General features: G+C 45.0%; 2 protein-coding genes across 3 annotated transcripts in view; one reads left to right on the top strand and one right to left on the bottom strand.

The window, feature by feature from the left end:
* The window catches only part of LOC111252624 (centrin-1-like), a 26,617-nt gene extending 5,812 nt beyond the window's left edge, over positions 1 to 20,805 (top strand). The window contains exons 6-7 of one of the 2 annotated variants that reach the window (XR_015330695.1): positions 16,100 to 16,158; positions 20,424 to 20,805. The gene's annotated coding sequence lies outside the window, so the exon portion shown is untranslated. The remainder of the gene's footprint in view (positions 1 to 16,099; positions 16,159 to 20,423) is intronic. The other variant, XR_015330696.1, reaches the window with a different exon arrangement.
* Positions 148 to 20,805, bottom strand: part of LOC111252623 (uncharacterized) — a 28,267-nt gene continuing 7,609 nt past the window's right edge. The window contains exons 2-3 of the mRNA XM_022810823.2: positions 5,641 to 6,364; positions 148 to 5,229 (exon numbers count right to left, since the gene is read on the bottom strand). Of these exons, the coding sequence (XP_022666558.1) occupies positions 4,169 to 5,229; positions 5,641 to 6,364 (1,785 nt within the window). The 3' untranslated portion in view covers positions 148 to 4,168. The remainder of the gene's footprint in view (positions 5,230 to 5,640; positions 6,365 to 20,805) is intronic.

Raw genomic sequence — 20,805 nt, 5'->3', positions numbered from 1 at the left:
AAACCTAGATTTTATCTCAGTTTTTCAAATACGAAACACATAGCATACCTGTCTTTGACGATATCTTAGAACAACAGTTATTACGGCCATATTCATGTAGCAGCAAACACTCCTAGAGGATTAGAATAGAGGAAAAACACGCCATCATTTTATAAAAATATATATACGTAAATGCATTTTGAGCATTTATTTACATGTCGAAGTTCACATCGTTCATTACACCATGTAATCGTTGTATCATTATTTCTTGTCGAAACTGCAAGCGTTTAGTTGTTTCTCGTTCTTACATTCGATCGAAATACGTCGATTCCAACACACGTTGGACGTTCGAAATCCCACCCGTATCCTTCATTGCGCAGGTACCCGAAATCCCTCTGATTCAATTAATTTTTACGCCATTTCATGTATCTGCTTTTTTCTAATCACTGTTGATGGCCGTTGACGTAAAGGCTACAGATGCGTTTAGCGCTTTTAAATATTATGATGGAATCCAGGGAAATTATCGGTATGCTTTAAGTCACCTAAGACTTGTCTGACATTTGTTCGTTACTGCCTAACGAAAATCCACCGCTCCCATCACAAGACAACAAAATTTCTCAAACTAGGTTGACGTTTAGGTATACAGATTAGCCTTAGCGTGGCTAGAAAAATCCAGCAATTTTGTTATTACTGTTGTTATCCATGTCCGTGTTGATGTTACGCAGTTTTTTCTTTTTTTTTTTTTTCCATTTTTCTGTTTCGAAATGTGTGTCCCTTGTCTGCGTCAAAAGACATCGATAATCACGCTGCGTGTAATCGTTTGTGCATTGATTCAACTGTCACCTGTCGCATTGCAATCACATTAACATAGATATAGGGTTACGGAACACTTCTCATAATATCCCTTTGGTGTGGCCTGTATAGATTCATTTTCTTCTACAGCCTTGTTGCATTCGGTAATAGTCGTTTAGAGCTGAAGTAGTCTGCTCTTGAATGGTTCATTTGTTCGCCTTTTCGTAGATTATTCATTGGGCCATAAACACCTATGATAATTTAAAAGTATCTGAGATCAATTTTTCGAGTTCAAATAAATTGTGGGAAAAATCATCTCTCCCCAATAAATGCTATTCAAGTAGTCTCTAAAAGAGCGCATTCCTACAGGTCTCACCCCACAATAGTATGACGACAATAATACGATATTAATAATACTATTTGGCTGTAATACCTTCAGTAATAATAATAATAATAACTATTATTATCGTTATTATAATAACAACTCCAGACCACGCGAAAAAAACGGTCGTGTATTCTAGTAGATGTCACAGTATCAACTTGATCTCTGAATAGCTCGTAAAGGATTCTATTAATCTTATGTGCACGGCGGGTAGCGAAGATTGCTGTTTTTTTCAATGGCAAGAATCGTCAAAAGAAGCTGCGCCGCAGTGAAAACATGAGTCGCTTTTCATTTGATCGTATAGCACAAACGAGCAATTGTAACGCCATTGTTGCCACCCGCCTGTGTGGTTCTGCTTAAGTATTAATGTGCCTGCTAAATAGAGAAGTTCCCTTGGAAATGTGTCACACACTCCGGCCGTCCAGCTATTAGTCGATGCAGAAAACGGCCACAGACCTACTATAGATTAATGTGTCAATCTTTGTAGCGCCTGTTAAAGTACTGGAATAAAGGTCCACCGAAGAGAGGACCCTTTTGAGAAGCAAGGAAATTTACTGTGTTCGATTGCATCGAAGGAATCAAAGCCGAACATGGTCTCACTGGCGTATATCCGTTTGGGCTAACGTCAACTCGCATCGTTGCAAAATAATCATATGTTTGACAATAGCTCTGCTCGGTGAGGTATACATTGATTCGTGGTCGCTGGAAGTCATCTCAATACCGATCGTACGATTCGGCAAGTTTTTCGCGCCATATTCAAATTTAAAATTCTCATGAGGATTGTCGTGGCGCTGTTGGCGCTTTTAAATTATGTCGGATAGCACTATTTACGTCGCCATCTCACTGCAAGTTACCTCCTGAAATTTTTCTACATTATTCAATGTGACTTGTACAATGGATTGGAAACAATATTGAGCAAAGCGGTTGTCAGTACTAATAATGCCCTCAGTAGGAGTAACATATTTTCAATAAACCAATAATAATCACCATCATCATGATCGATCAATCAATTAATTAATTAATTAATCGGCTATTTAAAAACCGTGCGACATCTAGGTTATATATAAGTATGTTTATAGTGTTGTTGTTGTTGTTGTTGTTGTTGTACTTGTTACAGCACGATAGCATGATTGACACGCTGGTCCATTGATTATTAGTGTTGTTTTTATTACTTCTGCTGTGCCAACTTCGTTCGTAGTGTCACCGCACGAGTCTGGTCCTCTATCTGGTACAACGCTATAATCAATGTCTACCATCAAAAGTGATCGAATAGAGACAATGCTACAACTATGATCATTTACGCTATCTCTGCTCAGGTGTGGAATCCTGCAGACTGAAGATGTTCGATGGTCATTATCTGGAAGGCACGCTTTGATATGCTTTGATACGCTGAAAGTCTGCCGACAATTGCAATTTTCTCAGACCATTTATTTATCATTATGATCCTTATTATTATTATTCCTCAAGAGCCTTTGGTCGAACAGAGTAACCGTTACTCTGTCTCCGTATAACGCCTCATTAGCAACGGAGGCTTCTAATGTGAAATCGGTTCTCAACGATGGATCCATCGAGCTGATATCTACTTGTTATGGCAGTGTGTTGCAGCGTTTTGACCATTACTAGATAATAATATGCCTTACGGAAACCGGCAGACGCGCGTCGCTAGACAGCATTTGTTGGAAGAACTGGTATTTTGTCGGAAGACATTAGTTCCTCACTCCGGAGCTCGCTTGCTATAACAGCCGAACCTCCAGATAGTTACAAATTAGGAATTACTATAAGGACACTGCCTGCTTCCGGAACGCAGCGCGCGAAGTGGCCTCGAAAGTGTTATATAATGTTAACGCAAGCACTTGCTTATATCTGCAACAGCCACGGCGCACAATGTATAATTCCTGCAGTCTATATATATATATATATATATATATATATATATGTTGTTCTATCAATATGCTCATCGATTGTGAAGACCTTACAGGCGTTTCGCTGTTTCAAAGTGAGATATACAGAATATCTTGAGCCAGCTCCTCACTGACAAAAAATAGCAGGTTGCTGAATTTGTGCCATTAGCCGTGATCAACCAGCTCATGATTACGAGTGGTCTTCGTCTCGTATGACTCGTCATTACCACATCTTGCTGATAAAATGTGAAAAGGCTCCCATTACTGTGAAAGCGCTGATGAATATTTGTTGAACGTAGACTCGTGGGAAGCTTGAGGGAACGTTGCTATTTACGTCGAAACTAGTGGATTTGCCAGAACATCATCTCTTGTTAATAGTGGTCGCGCGATTGAGTGCGTGGCGAACGAAGAATCATCGTTTACTTGTCGGCAAACAAATGATTTGTAACAAGTAGTTGCTTGTTATATGACCAGTATCCCTTCGTCAGATTTAGCTTGTCCTGACTAGTGTGGTCGAGTGTAAAAGTCCGCTTAGTCCATCAGCTTGTATTTGGCAACCTCAAAGTGAAAATTAGGTTGGAATGATTGATTCCTTTTTTCGTAGCCAAAGTAGAACTAACTGTATCTGTCGAGATGACTCGGAGCGGGCAGATGTGTCGATGCATTTCCTCGTTGACATGCAATAATCACCTCACTATATGTAGATCTTATTGTTATGTACACTTTGGACTATTCACGAACTATTCACAGTTTCTGCTTATTTGTTATTTAGCCACGTTTAACCACGCACATGTCGAACAAAATGATTGTACACAGCAAGGATATGTATGATGGTCGAGGCCAGACGCTTTCTTTCACCGTATTCGTCAATTACCCTTCCCATTTCTTCAAACCACCATGTCTTCTATAGAGAAGCGAGAAACAGGAAGAAAATTGTGTACTCACGGTTTTCTGCAATCTGGATAACTGTGGCCAACACGCAATATTTGATGCTCATTTACATCTCATTTTGAGATCTCGACTGACCTCGGACAAGGTTGATCCTTTCCGTTGCAAACAGATTCGCTGTCTTGGCAACTTCAGCAGCTCCGGTAGTAGTTCACTACCGAGCAGCCTAGACGGCGCCATCTGTAGGATCATGTGCTCCATGGGGCAGGTGAGAAGGAATTGGGCCCATTGGCAGTTTATCACTACCGGAAGGTGGACCGTAGTCAAGCCAAGATGCTGGAGGTCCTCCGCCACTGTGGGGTCCTCCAGGACTCGCCTGGCCGGTCGTGTCCAGCTGAACGCCGCTTTGGTGAAGAGCTACTCCTGGTCCCGCGCCCTGCAATGCAGCCGCCAATTGCTGTTGCTGTTCCTGCTGTGGGCGTGGAAGTTCGTCGTGACTCCTGTCGTCCTCGCGACGCTTTAAGCAGGCCACTTTCGGGTTGAGATTGCGTTCGCGCACCTGCTGCTCGAGCGTCGTGATCACCTGTACCGCCTGGTGCAATATTCCAAGCTTGGTCTGGGCCTTGTCTGTTTTCAAATGTATCTGGCACATCCTTCCGAGTTCCTTGAAAGCGCCGTTGATATCTCGAACGCGGATGCGTTCGCGTGCGTTGTTCGCTTGTCGCCTCTCGCGTTCTCGTTCTGCTTTTGTTTCGGGATCGTCATCTGCTCCATCGTCGGATACTGAGAAGGCGTCGGCCGAATTTGAACCCCCGCCAAGACCCATTGCGGGCGCTGGTCCTGGCAATGGTAGGGCTGGATTACCGTGCGTAACCTGATTAACGGCCGCGCCGGGCCATGCCGGGTTGGCCAACGCGGCTGCGGTGAGAGGCTTCCCGCTGTAGGGCGCTGGTCGTTGATTGCGTTTCGCCGATTTAGCAACAAGTGTCGGTGATCTCGATGGTGCCACCGCGGGACTTGAAGTCTTTGACCTTTTCGCCGATTCGTCCTTTACCTCAACTTTCAACGGAGGCGGAGGGTTTGGGTATGAGTTCATCTTGAGCTCGGCAGGACTTCCCGCCTGACCATAACCTGGACTGAGAGGGTACTGCGGTGTCGGTGGAACCGCATTTGATGGACTAGCCGCTTCGGCGTGGACGCGTAAGATGTTCACTGCATCGTCCAACCTCTCCTCCATGACGCCAACACTGTGACTCGATATTAAGTCACCACCGCCTCCTTGATGAGCTGTAATTAGTCCAGCAAATCATTAATGATACGACTTATAGGAAAGCGAACTTTGGGAATCACCCTTTGGATGAATTATTGCTTCTCTATAATAGTAGTATATATATATTTCTTTTTTTCACATTATCTATACAAATGACTGCAGTAGCTTATCATCATATCAGTTCAAGCGGATTCAGAATATAGTTTCTCTAGATGTATGTTAAAACTATGTCAAGTTCACACACCTTTACTGATAACGCTACGCAATGCGGTCATAAATGACCCGAGTGAATATCATAACGATGTTCTCTTGTTTATGCTACTAGGCTACTTCTTTACTACACTCTACAGAAGCTCCAATGTTGGAAGGCTTTAGCCTTTACAAGAAGACTGTTTAGAATAACATCGTACAACATTATTCACTCGTACCTGCTGTCGTGTAAGATAACTGTAACCGCTGATCCTGTTGTTGTTGCTGAGAGGTAGGCGGGCCTTGTTGATGCTGCTGGGAGCCCTGTTGTTGTTGTGGTGAGGCCTGCGCCGGCGGTGCTGGCTGCGACCAGCTCTGGGGGGGCGACGAGCTCGCAACCGGTGAGGGTCCATAATCACCATAGAGTTTGTTTGCTAGAGCGACACTGGCAGAAATCGGATCCGCCGCTAGCGTCGTACTAGTTGAAAGTTGTTGTACTTGTTGTTGTTCTCCGTTCAGGCCAGACCCAATCCCAGCGACTCCCCCAACCCCAACACCTCCCATCGTTGTAGCGGGTGGTGGCGGTGGCGGCGTTGAGTAATCACTCACGAAGCTTGACATCGGCGGTAATGTCGAAAAATGTTGTTGTGGAGCGCCCACACCTGTGCCCATAACCCCCGTCAACTGTGAGGTCTGCTGTTGCGTCTGCTGTTGATGCTGTGGTGATTGCTGTTGGTTGAGTCCCTGACTATGCTGTGGAGCGATTTGCAAAGACGGAGGTGCTGAAGGCTCGTGGTGCAGGGGCGGCGGCGGCGGTAAATTGCTGACGCCACTGTAGTACTTGGTAGGTACCGTCGTCCGCGGGCCGTTCCACGGCTCGCTTGGTCCGGCAACGGGATCGAAGTATTCACCGCTGGATACGCAATACGTAGTTTTGGATAACGGTCCGAAGTCATTATAGCTCTGAAAGGATAGAAGTGCGAAATAAAACGTGTGGGATAGTAAGTTAATATCGAATAGTAACTGCTGAATGAAAGTCTACGTGAGAAAGGCAGCATTTATGCCTACCTGGCTCAGGGCATGGTCTGAATATCAAATTTTCAATATACGCATCCCAAAGTCCTTTTCTATAGTAGCCATAGATAACACACTTATCGACCGCTGTTGATTCATATCTCAGCGTTGGTGAAATGATAACAAAGGATTTATTGAAAAGTAAGAACAAATTAAAAGGTACGGCAAAAGAGCAACAACTGGAAGGAGTGTTAATGGGATTAGCTTGCCAAATCATAAGTCTGTTACAGAAATTCCTTATAATTCCAGCAAAACCAATTTAGGCAGTTTTGAAGGCCAGATTAGCACGTGACTCCCAGGCCTTGATATAAAAGAGCAAATGAAAGTTAGGTTAAGATACGCACGCATACTTAATTCTCTTAGTTCTTACTAAAAAACTTGGAATGTCTAAAGCTTTGTAGTCAAGTTACTTTATAACTTGATCTTATGCATTTAACTCTTCATCGAGCAAATAGGAACAAATTTAGACACGCTTTGCTATCATTGCATCAGGAGTCCCTAACTAAGCACTGCGCAATTATTTACCCTTCCTACGGACAATGTTGATTTCAGTCCCATATTGAGTTGAAGGCGGTCCCCATTTTCTTTTTTTTTTCGACTTTTTTTTTTGACTTCTGCAAGGCCAAATTACCTTGGCCTAAGGCAATGCTCGATTATGTTAAGGTGCGTTTCGTTGTTGAAAACGCCACAGTTTTAGTCTTCTTTGATGTGCCACAGCCTTTGACTGATGAGATAATGCTATCCTGACATTGCTCTCGATGTGAAGTTCGAGCTGTTGGTAGGCGTCCAAAAACCATGCAGCTTCGTCAGAGGTTTCTCTGAGCACCACGATACTGGTCCGAAGGCAAAAAGTAGCCTGTAGCTGATAATTTTCGCTCGCTAATTATCATCATGCTCTAATAATGTCAGAATGTCTACTGCTCACTAGGACTAGTACTCAAGATTAAAAAATAGTAGTGATTTTTTTAAAAATCCTCAACCTCTTCTTTTTTAATGTCTTAATAGTTTATCGATTCTGTCCCCTTACGCTGTAATTCCTTTTGGTAGTTCAGCGTCAGTCGGCGTTCTTCTTCAGAATGTTCATGTGTACACTCTACGTTCCCACACTTTGAGATTAATGGTCTTTTTCATGAAAGAGTAGCAGATTAGATACTAAATTGCTGGCCGTTCGTCTTATATGCCAGAATATGCTAGTGGGATGCAGTGAGGGGGAGCCGGCGGTCATTGTAACGTTAAGCAACTTCAAGTTTTGCGCCTTGCAAGTTACGTGGTCCGTTTACGTACCGTCAGTCGTTGCTCCTTTGTGTTAAGCTGTTCGACCTTATTGGCCGAGAATATTAATTATACATATTTGAATGCGTTCTGGTTCGAACCGGGGCTCCACGCTATTTTTTTCAATGTCGCTTTTGCAATGTGTTTTTATTTGCAGCGAAAAGCTGGAAGCACGTAATTAAATAATCTATTGTTGAACTTAATGTAATTGTACCTAACGAAAGCCTTATTGATCTTTGTTGGTACCTATAAATAACGGATTAACTACTAGGAAACTAAAGTATGAATAAAATGCTTCAATGAACGCGAATTATTTTGAGCGCTCGTACTCCTTTAATGAAACTTCAATAAGAACGGTTCTCATTCCGGAGTTGTCCTGCCTTGATGACGTCATCTTTTAACTTTTTTTGTGTTGGCTCCGAAACGATTATTTAGAACTGCTTTGAGCATCTACCGATATCTATAACCCAACATGTAGTGTTTGGTCGAATAGAGGTCTAGTTACATAAAAATTGACTAGTTACTTAGAACCCATACCTATCCCACAGGAGTACTAAAAGATGTGCACGTTAAATTATCCTAACGTAAAACCCGTTCTTTCAAAGAACTGATCCACCCCTAAGTGACCTACAATGACTAAATTCGACTTTGACAGATAGCTATACTTAATATGAGATTAGGGCATTAGCGAATAATTATGGAACGAGTTAAATTCTAGCCGGCTCTTCGGGGGTCAATTTTTACTAGATAAGGCGTTTCGTGGCGTATTTTTCTCGCTTTCGTTAATTTCATCTTTTTTTTTCCCGGCGATTTATTCTCGGCGAGAAAGGTAGCCTCCAATCGATCGGAAGCGGCCGCCTCCTCGACGACCCTGTAGAATGGTACGTCTTCGGTCCGTGTTCCATCTGCTGCCTGTTTAACCTGACTTGGGTAGGGTGACTTGAGCCTTTCAGATTCTAGCCCCGGTGCGATCGACCCGCAGGCCGGGGCCAGATGTTTCTGTGATCAATGTCTCAACAACCTGAGATAATGGTGGAGATTGCCGAGCGATCACCACGACCTCTAGTCAATCCACCGAGTGCTGAGATTTCGTTAGGGGCTCCCACCAGGCAATCGGTTCTAACGGCAGGTTTGGCGCGTGTGTGGACGCGTGCTCCACCAAGCACAAGTCGTTTCTATAGCGGCGTCACAACGGCAACACAAATCTTAGAATTCTCGCAGAAGTTTTATTGTGTTTTAGTATAGGCAACAGCTAACATGTATTTCTGATAGAACCCAAAGTCCTGCAGGGAAAAGGCACAAAAGCGATAGGCATACCGCAGGTCTTTGTTGAGTAAAAATTACAGATCGGCATGTTGTGCTCGATCTATGTATGCTTCTAGCCAAACCACTATTCCACATAAGTACTAATGGAGGATAGCTGCAGATAGAACACTAGGAATCGAAGCAGGATATCATTGTACGTACGCTATATACTGCAATGTGGGCGGTGTAATGTATATAGATAGAGATGATCGATCAGTTAGGTAATTCGGTTTTGTTCTTAGCTTTCGGGTTAAGCGGTCGACGTAGACATAGAGGTGGCCTATCTGCTCATAGCTAATCTCATAGCTTTAATGGTGGCACTTGTTGGATAGACTTATTACAGTGTTCGTATTTGTGTTCGAACAATGTATTTTTAGTGAGAGTATGAGAGAATTTTTCCAAGATACATCGAAAAAGCTTTCAAAAACCCTCCGAGAAATGAATATGCTGTAAAAACTTTTGCTTGATTCCCTTTAAGGACTTTTCATGTATGTTCTCGCGATACGCGTGCTTGAGCCAACATCGATCCGTTGTGCTTAGGGTCATGTTTTTAAAGCAGCACAACTACATCAATCTTATCAGGACGATATATTCTGTTTCACTCCCCGCAATCTAATTGGTCAAAGTAGTTCTTACGATAAGTTTTGGCAGCCTGCGATAGATCCAAACTGCTCGCGGGGTTTTGAACAGTAGTTTGTCGACCTTTGATATTAACGAAAGCTATTAAGGCATCGATAAACTTTATCGAACTCTCTGATGCCCTTCACGACTGTAGTAGCGCTTATGCTCTGCTTCTTTTTTTTTTGCCGATATACATTTATCAAGTCGGTTTTAGGCGCTTGCTTTTGTTCCAGTTGTAATATCCATACATCAGATTAGTCCATATCCATAGATTAGTACAAACTTAAACTTTGTACTTTATCAGTTTTTGGCAAAAACATAAACACCATATGATTTTAGTTTTTGGAAAAAAAAAATGTTGATATTTACTTCCATTTATTAGCTTCTATTTATTTTAACGTTAGTGACCAACTGAAGACTATTTTCACCCCCCCAATATCAGTTTCTTCTTCTACTGTATTATAACAGCCAAACAATCTTTAGTGCTCTCAATAATAGCCAACAGCCAGTCAACCTATCGGCCCCTTAACGACACGATAATGTTTCAAATTTTGCGTCTCCCCAATATGTTACCAATACAGGTTCGCTGACTGCTTTATGTATTGACTGACGCTCTCGAAATAGCTCTACGAGCGCTCTTATCATCAGCTGCGATTTGGCAACCGCAGCATCGTCACTAGCGCTTCTTGCCGTCGCTTAAAACTGCGGTATTATTACAGTTATTTTTGTCGGAAGGTGTGAGGGGCCGCCGCCACTGCCAGGCAGCACCGAAGTGACTCGTGGCAGGCCATTCGGATCTCACTTCGCCGTTTTCAGGGGGGGGCTAGATCTGGTCAGACCAACACTCTGTCACATGCGGAGTCATCAACATCAAGAACAGCCCCCAACTACGCACATGTTTGTTGCCTCAACTTGGCTTCTGCTGGGTGACTAGTGTCACGGCAATGGCGGAAACGATGCAGGCGTCTGGTCCAGACAACGACAACGCCAACGCTGCGACACAAAGAAAGGCAAAGAGCAATCTTTTTGATGCTACTGTTGCTGGCGAAGTTCTGTTAGCCAGCGGGCGCAGCATCTAATCCTGGCAAGCCACTGTGAGAGCCCGAAGATCGCCGCTTCAACCGAGACCACTCGACTGAGCCGCTCTTGGTTTTGTCTAGTGCCGCTGCTGCCGCCAGTGCGGCTCGTTCCACCGCCAATGGAGTCGATGGCGATGTCGACCGTCGTCGTTCTTCAGCAAAGTTCAGGAGGAGCTGCTTTATTCTTGATGGCATTGAGCATCAGACGTCATCGGGATAGGCCAGCAGGCATCAGGCAGGCAAGCGAGCAGGTAGGTAGTTCTCCAGGCCGCAGTATAGGGCAAATATACATACGTTATGTACGCCCTGCTGATGCCGGCGGCTCGCCTGACGGAGCCTGATGCAACTGCTGTCCGTTCTACTCAAGTCATTTTCATCTTCGTTGTGGTTCCTGATGTTGCTGCTGCCACTGCCGCTGCCTTAAGTTCAATTGTCGGTCGATGGGTTAGTGCGACGCAGACCTGAAAAAAGCCGATCTCTTCGCTGTTCTTTGAGTAAATCGGATGCTCGCTCGCTCATTCGGCCGATGCTTCGTTCCCGTCTCAGTGACGCCCGTGTCGCTTCTACTCCTAGGGAGGTTGCCGCCGCTGTTGCTATCGGCGTCACCAATGTCGATATCGTCCTCGTCGTTGCTGTTCGCTGCCATTGTCTCCAGCGACTCTTTGTCAGTTCTCTTCTTTTTCGACTTCTCCATTTTCGGATGCTGCTACCCCCCTTGCTTTTTGGCCGCATTTCGTAGGGGGCGACCATCTGTTCGCAGAAGAAACGAAACCTTCGCCGTTTCCCCGTTATTGTCTTCGTTGTAGCTGTTCTCCGCTCCGCCTGCTTCAGATGCCGCCGCCGCCGCGGTTCGTGTAGTCGTGCTCTTTGTACCAGCATCGAGTGTTCGATGCTCGTGGTTGACTGGGTTCTTCGGCTCGTCTTCCCAGCTCTGGCCTGACCGGGTTCGCTTGAATCCGGCAGCGACCCTCTCGATAGTAGCCCGTTCGCTAGCTGGTCGTCCCTGGGCTCACCACAATGTGCTTCGCTTCTCCGGTAACTCCGCTGCCGGCTGCTGCGACGTGCTGCGCTTCTACTGGTAGACATGCAGTCGGAGCTCGTCCCGGTAGAGCGGGGCTACCTGGCTGGCTGGCTGGCTGACTGGCTCGCCGAATCGCTCTCCAGCTAACAGGCAGTTTTTTCGGCACCAGCAAGAGCAGAAGCGGCGCTCCAGCCTTCCTGGTGACTCTAGTGGCATTGGTGATGGCGACGGGCGCTGCTGGGCCGTTTGACTTAACGCTTTAGTTGTTGCCGGTGTTTCGTTGCCGGCGCCGCTGGCTATGGAGGGCCGAGCGCTCCCGGGCGGTCGGTGGTGTCGACGCTGTAACGACGAAGACGACGAGGATGATTACACCGCATCGTCAACGACCGTAGCGACTATCACTGTCCAGGCTGCTGCTGCTACTGCCACAGCAGAACCGCCATTGAATGAACACAAGCAAGGCTCACTAGGCCCGTTAGGGTAACTACAACGCAACAAGTAGAACCTGAGCCTGCAGCAACGGATGCCCAAGCAACAGTTCAATCTTCATCTCCTTCAATTACTCGTATATGATCAGTAGGCAACAAAAGGCGTTGTTTGGTTACAGAATTGAATGGCAAAAACAACAGCACGGCCACCATTACCACACACCACAACAGGGCATCAGCAAAGACGTCAATATGAGCAGCAGAAATACGGACGTTGCAACGGCAATCGTGGTACGAAGGCTCGCGCCACGGTTCAATAGGAACAGAGATTCTCGTTCTGTTTCCACTGTTGTTTAACTGCTGCATGATTTTGCCCGACGTGTGTGTAGTCGACTGGACTGTTTGATACCGCTGCTTCACAACAACAGCAGCAGCAGCAAATACACACGCACACACACACAAACAAACAAACAACCGCGCACACCCATCAAGCGTCGTCGTAGGGACGTTCCAAACCATATCTATCTCAAAAAAGAGGGACGCTGAGACAGTTTGGCTGCCTCAAGAAACTTAGCTAGGAGGAAGCTGGGCGTGTTTACGGTTCTGGCTTTTGTGTCTCAATTTTTGCCTGTGTGTTCTAAAACTATAAGTTTATGTACAGTTCAAAGCAGCAGAACACTAGCGACAATTGCCGAGGTTATAATACTCCGGCTTAGCAAATTGATCAGAGGGACGAACGGCCGCCGGACGAACAGCCACAATCGCAGAATCGAAGCAAACGCTTTAGACTAAAGTACGATGAAGCAACGAGCACTCGCTAGCAAAGGGAACTGCGCCATCGGATCAGGACAACAGGGCCCCCCTTCGCCCTTCGTCGCCTCCGACATCATCGAACGCTGCGTGGTCCAACGTCAGGCTACGACTACTGAGCGTTGTTTTCAGTTATGTTACACAGCAATATATGGCAGCAGCAGCGACAGAAAACATGACAATAACATTAGAAACAGCAACAGCAGTAACGGCAGCATCATTAGGCAATGATGCTGCCGTTGCTGCTAGGGTACGGGCGGCCCATGGCAGGCCTGCGAAAGGCTGTTTTGTGTTCAGGACGACTCAAACGAGGAACAAACAAGCGTATTTATACAGAGGACCCTTGAAAAACTTTACATCTCAAACTACTAACTAAGCTGAAAATGACGCCAATGAATAACTGTATAGAGTGAACGGCGACTATTGAAAATAGTAGCCGAAAATGTAATGAGTAATGAGCCATTATAAGAACAACCTTAGATATAATAGCATATAAAACAACACTGCATGTACGCCCAAGCCGAAATAAAAAGATAAGGTTTACGTTCCACGCCTGTGATGAAAAAGCGGTCAGAAGGCGGGGAAAAAGGGGTGGGAGATGTAAATTTCCCGCCACCCAGGCTACGCACTTGCAAAGCTTTTGATCAGCAGTGAGCCGTTGAAATGTGCTTTTCACGCTTCTGAAGATGACGCCGCTGTTGTAAACAAAAAGCCTGATCTGTGGGTAGCGTCTGCAAAGGCGGTAGCAAATTGCTACTTAGCTTGCTTTCGGCGGGTGATACCTCGCAGTCGTACTGCGTGTGCTTGTTTTTAGCAGGAATCTGTCCGAAATGGTACAATACATGGCTGGATCGAAAGAGAGCAGAGGGAGCTCTGTATGCAATACAATTCTTTGTTCGTTGGCCAACATCGCTTTTCGTCCGCGGCCGTGTGTACCTGCCGAGTAATGCACCTTGTCGATTCACCATGAGTAGCAATGTGGGCGACTTCAGCATGCCGCGAAGCTTCCACATGTAGTAACAGTAGCGGTAGGAGTTTCCTGTAGTGATAAAAGCATACAACGCATACTTCTATCATTCTCGGGCAGTGAACAAGATGAAACCCTGATAAAACAGGTAAGTTGGCCTGTCTTCAAAGGGCATATCTCTTATCCGAGACCAGGCTTGGTGAGGGCGACCTCTCAATCTTTGCTCAGCTGGGCCTCGGTCCATCTCTCGCATCAGCGAAACGAGATCGACCGCCATTGCTGTTGCTGGGAAATTGCTGTGAATTTGCCCGTGACGATTGTGGAGCGTACGTTGCGCGATGCCAGCGTATAGCACTATATGATGATCACCCGCTGAGATCCGCGACCGAGAAGCGGCCCTTGTTGTCGTTCAAAATAGGTAGGCAGGTGCAAGCAAACCTTTTTCTCACCTCGGCACATATTCGAACCCGAACAGATTTACGCGAGCGGTCACCGTAGGATTTTTAACCAACGCAAAATACTCGTCCGTGGCACCGATGCCTGCCACCGTCGCCAGAACGAACCAAGAGATCTGGTTCGACCATCGTCCGATGCTCGAGAGATGAAGACGAGAAGCATTAGTTTAAAATGAATATGACCTATGGCTTTACCCACGCGAAACAACAGGTTTCAAAGAGGGCGTTAAAGAGGTAGATGTTAGGACAATAGAAGATAACAACACAGTATAGCCCTGCATCTCTAAACAGAGGGTAATTGCAGAAGTATTCTCGGTAGTTTTATAGTCACAGATATCCAGAACGGGTCGTATGATGTTTCACTAAATATTCATCTTAGGATAATGATTATTTATATGGTTAATTTTGGCTCGTTGTATTATGTAGTTGACTATTCCTGTGATGCTGAAGACTCGTTCGACAATGGTTAGATAATGGAATATCATGATGGGTCTGACGATAATTATAAGTCTATAGTTTATCGCTCTTTTTACCGTACTGTGTACCAGTAGATTTTATTGTCACGGCATAACTGAGATTTCCAACAAGGATGCTCCCTCCGGCCTCGTACTCCGAAACAACAGCAACAGCAGCGGTAGCGGCAGCGGCATACGGTAAAATCTGACTGTAACAATACGACATATTAACCGTGACACGCCAGCAAACCCATGCGTGTGTCTACGCAAAACTCCTAATAGAATAGCGATAGCAATGCAAGAATCTGCAAGTCCAATGCTATTAAACGCAAAAAGCTCTATATCTACTGTAGAGCTGAACTGGTGCAGTGAGCAAAAGTATACAATATACGGCATTAATTCAGGTTACAGGCAAGGGATGCACCATATTAGATGTATACGTAGATACGTAATCAACTCGTATTTAATCAAAGATAACGGTTCTGCTCTCAGAATATAGACATACAAGGTGTCAGTTCGGGGCAAAGAGCTCTCTTCTGCTTTATACTTCACAAACGAGATCCAACCCGATGACAGATCGTCATCTGCCATTTGCAATTTGCTTTTTTTCACCCATCAGTCGCAGGCCATGGCTCATCCGGCACAGGAAATAAATGTCCGCTATCGTTAATTGCCTACTGACTATGAACTCGGCCGGCGCTAATTCAATGCACGATCTGCGCAATACATATGAGAAATGACGCAATTGACCAGTAGTCTCCATTTGTTCTTGTGCTGGGCGACGAATTGTTTCTGCATAAACATATATTTGGTACTCAGTTACTTTCTTGACTGCGCCAGTACCTTGTCAGGACGAATAGCTTGTTTCTAAGGAGCCGCGCTTCCACGATCGAATCTTTTAAACATGAGCTACAAGTATAACCGAGAATCTAGTTGTTCGTGTAAATAAATACATACACATTTATATGTACATGTGTGTTTTCGAGTTAGCGCCAGAAGTTCTAACAATGTGCTTTGTCTCTTTCTAGCTCCAACTTTCGCCTTGTCTGACATTTCGATACGGTCGCGCATAAATCACTTTTGTTTACTATAGGATGCGCATGCACATACGTCTAGTTGTGACCAATGCATTTATCTACTGAGTATCTGTTTGTTTTTCGTTTACACGTTCGCCCTATTCGGCGCACGACGTCATTGCGAGACGCGAACAGCTTCTACAGTAGCTGCTGGGATCAGTCGCGTCAATCGACTCTGATGCTCCTCGATAAAAGTAAGGCCATTTACACATATATCTTTTTCGTTTACAATATCTTGATGTCGTTCTATCCGCGGGAACATTTACGTCCTGTAAGAATAATGCGCATGATTGAAAGCCCCTATAGGTACATGGCCGACAGAAAGAGAAATGGCTAATCACACTTCCTTTGAGACGCCTGCTAATCAGGGGAGTATTTTTCTAGAAAAAAGAAAAATGGAGCGTATTGCTGCACCCCAAAAATTATCAACAAAAGAGACAATCACAAAGATGTGACGAAAAATTCCCTCGAAAAATGATTCTGCCCCTGCCAGTCCTAAATGCAGTGCTCGGCTGCTGCAAGAGGGTGCTATCGCTTCTGGAGGCATCACTTCTGTGTACTAGGATTCTACGAGAAATGAGCGCATGCCCGTGCTAACTTTCTTGGTTGCTGTCAGCGCCGCCGTCGATGATATTGTCGCGGCCTAAACGGTCCATTTGCTAAAAATGGCCTGTACAATAGGTTTGCCTAATTTGCCCAGAACTTTTTAAACGTATCACTGTGGTGCAACGATGTATGTATTATGCTTAGGAGTAAACGGTCGGGCGGACGGAACTAGTTTTTGTATGTAATTCTATTATGTTTGTTGTGCTCGTCTGGAGCCAACGCAAGCATGGAACATACGCAACCCACGATCTCCGTACCGCTTCACACACAAGATTTAGATTTTGTCGGTTTTTATACAATCCTGTGTACGTATAGGTAACACTAGTCAAATGTAGCTCTTCTCTTCGCATGATACCACTCCTTCAATATGTTGTTGGCGGTAAACCAAGACCTGCTCGCTTTGAACGTAACCGATCGATCTAAAAGCCGTACCTTTCATCCATCGTTTACAAGGAAACCGGTATTACGAAAGGACGACTCGGGCAGCGTCAGTAACCCCAGTCGATCCAATCCCCTTCAACTGACCAAACAGTTCCCTGGAACAGCAACTCGTTTTTTCGTCGATTTTAAACCTTGCCGCCACAGCCGCAGCCGCCGGGGGTTAGCGAAGCGGCGGACCAACGGTCGGTCGTTGCGTTGCCGCTAATTGCCATCGTAAGCCAATGGTATTCGGGAATCTTCTGATTCTTCTATAACCGTTGAGAGAACATAGCCACTCTGCTAAGTACATGATCAGGATAAGAACAAATTGTCCTAACCGAATTCTAGCCCAACAGCTACGGCGCTAGTCGAAGCGGATGTGCTTGCCCCACCGACTGCTGTCACTGCGGTGCCCGTTGGCCAGTTGTGATGCTTTACAAATATGCCTAGTAGCCTTTAAACAATTAAATTATATAGAAGCGGTTGGGCTAAAAAGAGGACTTCTGAGTGTTCGCTTGTGAGACGCGCAGTTGAGTACACTTTCTTATTGTGTACAAAAATCTAGCTTCTGATGCCTGTTTCAAGTGAAGACCAATCGTATATGGAACCAAAATTGAGTTTACAAACAAACAATGGAAAGAACAAAGCTGGAGAAATGAGGACCCCTTATTACAATTGCGTTTAGTATTCGTGACATTGTTCGGGTTAGCGAAGAAAATTGATCAAATTTATTTATACAGCAACACCGATTCTAACATGATACAGTATGTTAATTAACATTGGACAATTAAAAACGTTCTTAGTAAACATCGTCATTAACAAACGCTGCTTATGTAATATAAATATGTGCAATAGCTGAATTATATGGATCGTACATTCAATGAGTAACCGGAAGAAGATCAGTAACACGGAAATAAAGTCAATGACACATTGGATTCTTATAGGATCCAAAGAAAGAAACGGTTTATTGCTAGGGTTGTCTCACGAATAATATTTTCTTTCACAGCGGCTGAGATCGTCAAAGGCAATCTGAACAATCGAGGTTGTCGATAACGATTTCATTTTCTAAAATCAACACACATTTACAATAAACATTGTATAGCTTTTTATCATTTGTAAAATTTTTCCCCAGGCGCTTAAGCATTCGATGTAGCTACCCTATTATCGTTAAGATGCTGCTATTGCCTTCAGCAATAGCGGCAACAGCAGCGCCAGCGTTTGTAAAACATATCGGGACATCTCTAGCAAAAGACAGAGCGACCCATCGCTTGAAGGTCGTTGAAACGTAGTCTTAGCGTGGATAACACAATATATCTCAACTTCTCGCGCTTTTTGGTTATATGTACTTTTAACTTTCGGTCCCTTCGTCATCGTTCCTTCACTGTATATGCCTCGTTAATTAACTTACATTTGGTCTCAAGTCGCTTACATAACCCCGTACGTACTCACACATATCATCGGACCGTCTAGTTCACTATGCTAATACCAATCATGCTGTACTACCGCGACGATATGCCACATGTGTAGCTTCGTTAAATTAATACTAGCATCCTATCTCAATTCAAATTCGAGCTTATTTTCTAGCTAATACAATTGTATGTTTCTAATTCTGTCCAGTGTTGACTCCTTGCTTGCCTGGCCTTCGTTTTTACCGTATTCTATTGACTTCTTTTAGTTTCAACAGTTCCTGGGATCGGCCTTTTCCTCTTCATGTCACCTTACCCCTTGGTCCGCTCGTATTATCGACATGCCTTATCTGTCGCCACTCCGTCTAGTTACATTGTCATTACCGTCAAACCCCGCTTGATCAGGTCTGTCCGATTGCGTCCGATAACATCCAATCTACGCGATTCCTCCTGTGGCCGCAGACGGGGTGGTTTCGCCTCCGACTCCCGATTGAAGCTGAGACCAAAACGTCATCAGCATCGCTGTCGTCTTCGACGTCATCTCCGTCTCCGCGTTCAGAAATACGTTCTCCGACATCGCCACCGTTCGTTAGCTTGCCTATTCGAATGGCCTGTCCACCGTCCCTGTATTGGCACTGCCTCGCAGGCGTATTGCCTGTACAGACAGCAGTCCCGTTCACTCACTGCTCACCTTTCGCTAGTGGCCATCTTTAACAACACTGTTACCTCCCAGGCGAAATCAACGATCGCCCGCCATTGCCAGCGCCAGCGCACCGCGCTGTGGACACTGGATAACTTGTGTGACAGAATCGTCTGCCGGAGATAATAGTGTTGGTAGTAGCGACGTTACTGCGACGCTTACGGCGACAGTAATAGCAGTAGTGGCTAAGGTACAAACGGCAGGAGCCGTAACATCAGTGGCGATACGACGATCCGATCCGAGCCTGAGCTGATGCTGCTGGCGGCCGTGGAGACGCTCCCTGGCGACAACGCCAGGTGTTTGTCGCTTCTCGCTTCCCTCCGCTGCTGCTGCTGCTGCTGCTGCTGACGTTGTTTCTGTAGTTGCCGTTTTTGTATTGCCGTAGTTGTTAGCGATCGGCGCTCGCTCGACGGACTCTTTCGGACTTGTCGAAGGCAGCGACGTCAACAGCGGCAGCGTATCGGTAGGGCAGGGTAGACTCGTCATCATTGCATTGGATCGGACGGTTTTATGGCATCGTCCGCTTGTTCGTCTGACTGTTCAGAAATGGCGGCGTTACAGCGCAGCTACTCCATGGCGGCGCTGACTCTCGGCGTAAGTCCGTTCATTAGTCGCTGGTTTGCTTGCCTGACGCTGACAGAGCACACTTAGCTAAGATTCAACAGATTAGTTCCAAGTTAGATAGCAGCGGCTGGATACAAGAGACAATGATGTCGAGTCGAGTGCCACTGCATGGCAATACGAGGTCGGGGGCTGTACGCAGAGTAGTATTCGTATAGCTAACTAGATTGGCGTCTGAAGCGACCAGGGCAACGGCAGGTGGACGGATACATAGATCGGGGATCTCTCGGGCATGGCTGTGGCAATTACGTGCCTCTATTACAACTGCCAGCGTTGTTGCTAAAAGTAATGTAGCATAAGCTATATATAACGTTTAATGAACATTTTTTGTTCGAATTCTCTAGTTGGTTGATATATGCAGAGAAGACACTTCCTTCTGTAATATATATATATATATATATATATATATATATATCATAAGATTCTTTGAACTAAAATAAAGCTAACATCGGTTTTATTGATTTTTTCATTAGGCGAAATTCATGAAAAGCTATGTGAACTTACTTGCCGACACAGAATAGCTAGGCCCTAGCTAAGTTTATTATATATGGGAATACGGGTGATGATCCTCCCTTGGTGGCTTAATCCTTTTTAACATTTAAATTGGATTTAATGAATATTGAATTATTTCGTTATAGATATTTTTAGCCTTCATTAGCACACTGGTATAGAGGAATACATGTCGATCATGCCTGATCTCTTTCAGACGTTTCTTTTTATCACGATTCGTCATAAGCGCCTAGAAGAAGCCCGTCACAGTCTACTTAGATATTCGAAGTCTTTTCTCGTCACGTGGACACGTCAATACCAAATCAGCCTGCCACTTTATCCCGCATGCCTCGAAACAATCCCAAGGTAATTGTGGTCAAAATATCTATGGCAAAAGTAACACCTAGGTCTATGTGAAACTGGCTTCGAAATTTCCCACCGTGTAACTAAAAGCCCACAAATGGGTTGCGATGCATAACAGATCAGAAAATACCTTTTAGTGGAGAATGGCGAAAAAATTTTGTTTGATTTTCTCAAAGATGTTCTTGATTCAGCAGCTTAAACATTTTTCTACTGCAAACTAAAAATAAATTTATGCT

This window comes from Varroa destructor, unplaced genomic scaffold, assembly GCF_002443255.2.
Source record: "Varroa destructor unplaced genomic scaffold, Vdes_3.0 BEIS01000006.1, whole genome shotgun sequence".
In the NCBI taxonomy this organism is placed as follows: Eukaryota; Metazoa; Arthropoda; class Arachnida; order Mesostigmata; family Varroidae; genus Varroa; species Varroa destructor.
This window is presented reverse-complemented; position numbering and strand designations above follow the sequence as displayed.